Here is a 6,000-nt window from a genome sequence, read left to right as displayed (position 1 = left end):
ATAATAATAATAATAATAATAATAATAATAATAATAATAATAATAATAATATCTGTTGGGGATGCTTTGTCGGGGATGCTTTGATTGAGATTTCCTGATGGCTATTGTGGTCTCTTCCAACTCTATGATTCTATGATTTTAAGTCAAGCTAATGGAGTTGTTTTTTATAATGGGGCAGGGTAAACCCTTGCAGAAACAAAATTGGGGGCAGGATGTGAACACAACCCATGCTTTCTTAGCTGCTGTTACCCTTCCCCCCCCCCCCTTGTGTACGTATGTATGTGTGTTTTCACCCCTGCAGAGTTTTGTTTTTTGATTCCATGCAAATTATGAATGGAATAAAACAGCTCCATTAGTTTGTGTGTTGGCAGAGCTTTTATTGTTGGTCTTTATCTTCTATGCTGACTGTCAACCATTCTCCAGGGTTTCGAGCTGACTTTATCTTCAGCTCTATCTGGACATGCCAGGGATTGAACCTGGGAGATATCAAGTATAGTTTGAAACAGGGTCTTTGGAAACTACTAGTTTTGAATCCAACCTAGGCTTGTATGAATTCTTATGCCATTCCTAACAGTTTGCCATTTTACAACATCTTATGGTAACTTTTGGACTTGCTACACAGTAGAAGACAGTGGAACTAGATAGTCTAAAGATCCAACACATGGATTCAGATGCAACTACCCTTCTAGAAAATTGCGGAAAAGTGTTTCATTGCTGGAGTCCCATCACAGACAACTCAGTTGACACTATGACCATAGAAGTGGCTACTGGCAAAAGAAAGAAAAGAGTCATCTGATTCTACCTAGAGTCTCTAAGGTGCAGGAAAGGACATGTGCATGTCTTCTGGATGTAAATGTGTCACAAATAAAAAATAACATGTTAGTATTTAGTGGCTGTCTACAGCTATATATTGCAAAGGAGTTCTGACTGTATGCCACTGTGTGTATGCTGTACTGACAGAGTCCCTTTGTAACTTTTAAAATAAGGGGGAAAATTTTATTGCTTTAAAGGAACTGTGTGTATATTCTTTTCTCACTCTCCTTCTTCATCCTGCTCTCTCAAAGGGAGAGACCTCTCTATCCCCTGAGAGAACTGCAGGATTTCAAATCTCCCCTCCTGTTCCAGTGTTTTAACCTATTTATGCCAGGGGCAATACATAGCAGCTGGAGAAGTGCCAGATGGTCACAGAGGAAATTTTTTTTGTTATTCATTGTTGCAAAGCACATCAGAGCTAAGAGAGCCTAATTTCAAGTGGTGTTGTTTTGCACTGCCCTTTCTAGATAACAGGGGCCTATGCTAAAGATTTGCAGTATTCTCAAACAAATCCTTTTAACTCTTCTAAGCAATAGTATAGTCATGGTGTTATTATGAGGTTGCAGGTAAAGATATTGATACTGATGTTCAGAAGCAGGGCAAAATTTGACTAATTATTAAAATAGTAAACACAGAGACATAATATCACTGAACAGATTGTGGAGAGAGGGCAGACTTTGGGGCATTTTTATGCATGTGATGCTAGTAGGGCTACTTTGTAACAGGGATGTATATTCTGATGCTGCTCCTCTGTCCTTCAGGCCAATCTGCCCCTGCTCCAGCGGGAGCTCCTGCACTGTGCAAGGCTGGCCAAGCAGAACCCTGCCCAGTACCTCGCTCAGCATGAGCAGCTGCTTCTGGATGCCAGCACCACCTCACCTGTTGACTCCTCAGAGCTGCTTCTCGATGTGAACGAAAACGGGAAGAGGCGAACTCCAGACAGGTAGACTTCTCGGAAAGTTCCTTATGATAAGCTTTGTGACTTTCACTTTGTCTCTCTTACCCCTACACCAAATCAACTCAGTACAACTTTTTTAAAGCCTCCTGTTAGCCTGAAATGAGAGCCCTTTATTTCAAGCATAATTGCATTACAGGGAAAGGAATCTAAGGATGGGTGGATGTATGTGTAAATATGGGGGTCTTATGGGTAAGCAGATAGATGCATATGTCAGTGGTGTATGCATGTTGTTTTAGCCCCACTCACTTTCAGGTTTGGCCCTGACGTCAAAAGATTACCCAAAAGAAATGGAGCAGCAATACCTGTATTTGCTGTAAATATAGTCCATCCTCCATATCTGTGGACTTGCCATCCATAGATTTCAGCATGTGTGGATATCAAGCCCATGTGGAGGAGGCCGGCAGAGGAGGAGGTGGGAGGAAGGCAGCTGATGTTATCATCTAAATTCTAAACTCCTGCTATGCAGTACTGTTGCCTTTACATTTGGCTCAAAAATAGTGGTGGGCAGTGTAACTGTTAGGGTGGGCAATGTAACTGTATCACTTGCCCTTACCAGAACAAAATTGTATTATGTGTCCTAGTCGTCCTGAAGTATCTTCAGTATAACCTCATCCACTTTTCTGCATTTATTTCTACTGCAAATGGAATGGATCACATCCCGTTGTATTGCGATGGCAGAGTCTATTGCACAAAGTTGCAACAAAATGATTTTGTTGAAAATCTGGGCTGCCATCCTGTTGGTTCATCCCAACTAGCATAAACCTGTTCAAATTAGTTCTTGAATACTGAGTCAATATGTAGGTAAATTCCATTGATTGAATGGGTGTACTCTAGCCAGGATTAACAACAGGACTGAGACCATAGTGTAGTTTTATAGATAATATTTTAATGATAATATTGAAAGAGGGCAAGATGGAAATCCAGTTTAAAAAATTAAGGCATGGGCACAGTGGAATGTTCCATGATTAGTAATAAATAGAAACTGCTTTTTTTGTATAATAAGACCAAAGGCACAATTTAGCTCTCACTAATTAGGAATATACAGTGCGCCTCCGTCATATGAGGGCATGCTTTACGCAGCTTTCAGCATACACTGAAAGCTGCACAGGGAGGAAGGGGTGGCACATCCCATAGGAAGTAATGGGGGTGTGCCCATGGTGTGTGCACTCCACCACGCCACCACGTGCACAGGCCCCATTCATTTAAATGGGACTTGAGCATGTGCGGAATTTGCTTTACGTGGGGGAGTCTGGAACGGATCCCCCATGTAAAGCAAGGGCGCACTGTAGTAGAGATCTATTCATAGCATTGTTATTTATGCTTAGCTTGTTGCATGCAGATTAAAGCAACTAACATTTATTTTTATTTCTAATGTGCTCCTATCCTCATGTTTTTATTACTTGTTCAAGGTAAAAAGGTGGCAGATAATGTGCTCTTCTCCTCTGAATATATATTCACTGGTTGGGAATGCATACAGTATTCAAGCTAGAATGCAACTTTGTTGAAATCCTGATCCTATAGATAGGTAATGGGTGCTTTTACCATTGAATTCTGCAGCTCTATAATTAAAGCTTCTTTGTAATCATGTGGCTATTAGGAGATCTAATAGCATTCTGATGAACAGGAGAAAAGCTAGCCCATTCAATATGCCATACTGCTTTCCCTTTTGCTTCTAATTTTGCTTATTGCTGCAACCATTAGTTTGTCACTAGCTTCCTGCTAAATTTTGGTAATCACAGTTTACTCTTCTTTGAGATTTTAAAAGCAGTGTCCTATGATGGTGTTTCATGTGTTTTGCCTCTTTTTGAACAAGCAGAAAACAAAAAAAGAGGGAAATAAAGTCCAGATATGTTAGAGACATGTAGCAAAAGCATGAAAAAATAGCTAGAAGGAAAACAGCTTTTATTCCATTGACATAGTAATTATGAATATATCTAACTGCTAATACTTATCTTTTAAACAGCATTCAATATAGGTGGTTGAGTTAAATATTAGACATCCCACAGCCACTATCTTCAATAGTTGAGATGGGATGTTTACAGGATATCAGTACAAGCAGAGACTGAAGTACTTAAAAGAAGCAGGGAACCTTTTCACTCAGCTGGATCCAGAATCAATTAGGTTGTGCCATGGCCCAAGAAGCAATGACATTTATACCACTGACTTCCAGTCAGAAGATAATCCTGTAGGAAGTATAAACATTTAATACTATGTTGAGATTTGAGAATTTAGATCAATCAACCACACCAAGCCACCCCTACAGGACAGATTGTATTGGACAAGAGATTTAATGTTTTGCCTAACCTAAATTATGGTGTCAAAAAGTTCACCTGCCTTTCCACCACAGTGTAAATCATTTCTCACAGTCTTGCATATTCTGTGTGTTTGCTGAAAATGTTATATTTCTCTTTCCCCACCCCACCCCCATGTATTAGACAAACAGCACACATTTATTTATTTATTGCTTTGTCCTTATGCTTTCACATGCTGCGAATGAATTTATGTTCCCCATATTGGGGATTGTCAGTATGTCACAATCTCATTTAACACATAAGAAGACATTCTCTGGGCTTTTGTGTTGGTGGGGAAGAGGCTTTTATGAACTTTAGGATAAGCAGTATCAACCCCATGAAGTCTTCTGGAGTGTGCACCAAATGTAAACATCAGTATATTGCCAGCTTTCTTGCTGTAAAGATAACCAAACCTGCTGCCTGGTGGTTTGAGGTGGCTGAATGTTGACTATGTTGTGAAAAAAGCCATAAGGGAATGTCAGGCATTGGACTGTTGTTTGTGTTGTTTGTCTGCCATGGCTATCAGCATTGGAACGGTTCTCTATGGTCTTGGAAGCAAAGACCTGTGAATGGGGAGAGAAAATGTGTTACCACTATCTGTTAACTCTTACAGAAGTGCTTGGGAAAGACTTGCAGTATAGCATTGCAATGTTGTGTTATTGATGAATACATCATGAATAAAAAAGATCATGAATAAAATGAGCCGGGGTGTAGCTTATAATAAACTCCATTGAGCCTTAAACAGTTTTGGAAAGAACTTGCAAAAAGCTTTCTACAAAGGTTTGCTCATACAGTATCGCTCTGATTTTGAGCCACATTTCTCATGTAGTAATTCTCCCTAGGGTTAAAAATAGCACTTTCGTGAACAAACAAGGATTTTCACTAGCAGAAGGTAACTGTTAGGTCCATTCCTTTGTTTAAGACTTTCCACTAGTTGAGGAGATGGTATAAGGCTGTGTACATATTATAGACTTAGAAGCAGTGTGATGTAGTCATAATTGCTAGAATGAAACATGCTTCATTTAATTCTCCTATTGTCTCTAGTTGATCAGATTTGCCCGGGTTTTCTAGTGCTTCAAAAACTGCAAATGTTGTTTGACCACTATTGAGACCAGAGTTAATACATCAAAATGTAGCAGCTAACTGTGAGAACTTCGTATCATCTTGTTAAAGTTTTTTTAAAAACAAAAACACCCATATTGTTTGTTGTGGGCAATGTTACATATCCTATTCATTCAGGGTCCATGATATTTCAAACATAGTATGTTTGGACCTTCACAAATACTAACATATTTGTATAGGGATGCATGCTATGTGTGCCTTTGTAGCTGGAAGAGAAGTTGGTATTTAATAGGAACAATGCTCTTTTACTAGTTACCTTGCTTGAAGACAGCTTTGTTCTGTTGTCTAGTTGGTGATTTTGTGAAACCAGTTTAAGGACATTTGGAGCAATAGCCTTAATGGTGCTTATTGTGTTTTTATTGGCTGACGTTTTGCAGTTTTGATTAATTTGAATAGCTAAAGTTGTTAGAATTGTATTTAGGCACTACAGTTTTTATTGGATGTAAGCTCCCTTGTAGTCCCATTTTTGGATGAACAGGCAGCATAGAAATTAGTAAAACAAAACTGATAACTAATTATCCATTTGTCACACTTTCTTGGCATTAGTCATATTCAGAGCAGCCTACTCAATGAAGGCTGAAGAGAGGGGCAATAGCCCTTGTTTGCATCTTGAGCATAACCCACTCATAATTTAAGAGTTTGAGAAGATCCTGAAAGACATATCCCCTTCCAGTCTTGTTCTTTTTCTTAATGCATCTTCAGCTTCTTGGTTGTATATTCATTTTTCTACCTCTTGTTGTTTATCAGTACACCCACTACTAGTGTACACAAAGTTTCATGGAGCAGCCTGACAGGAGAGCTCTGTGTTTCACTGAA

At 39.2% G+C, this 6,000-nt stretch overlaps 1 protein-coding gene across 3 annotated transcripts in view; it reads left to right on the top strand.

The window, feature by feature from the left end:
• The window catches only part of RUNX1T1 (RUNX1 partner transcriptional co-repressor 1), a 178,757-nt gene that overhangs the window by 120,338 nt on the left and 52,419 nt on the right, over positions 1-6,000 (top strand). For all 3 annotated transcript variants that reach the window (XM_042462741.1, XM_042462740.1, XM_042462742.1), the window contains one exon: positions 1,575-1,756. In XM_042462741.1, coding sequence (XP_042318675.1) covers positions 1,575-1,756 — 182 coding nt within the window. The remainder of the gene's footprint in view (positions 1-1,574; positions 1,757-6,000) is intronic.

The sequence above is a fragment of the Sceloporus undulatus genome, chromosome 4 (genome assembly GCF_019175285.1).
Source record: "Sceloporus undulatus isolate JIND9_A2432 ecotype Alabama chromosome 4, SceUnd_v1.1, whole genome shotgun sequence".
Classification (NCBI taxonomy): Eukaryota; Metazoa; Chordata; class Lepidosauria; order Squamata; family Phrynosomatidae; genus Sceloporus; species Sceloporus undulatus.
Note: the sequence above shows the minus strand (reverse complement) of the source record. Positions and strands in the feature narration are given on the sequence as shown.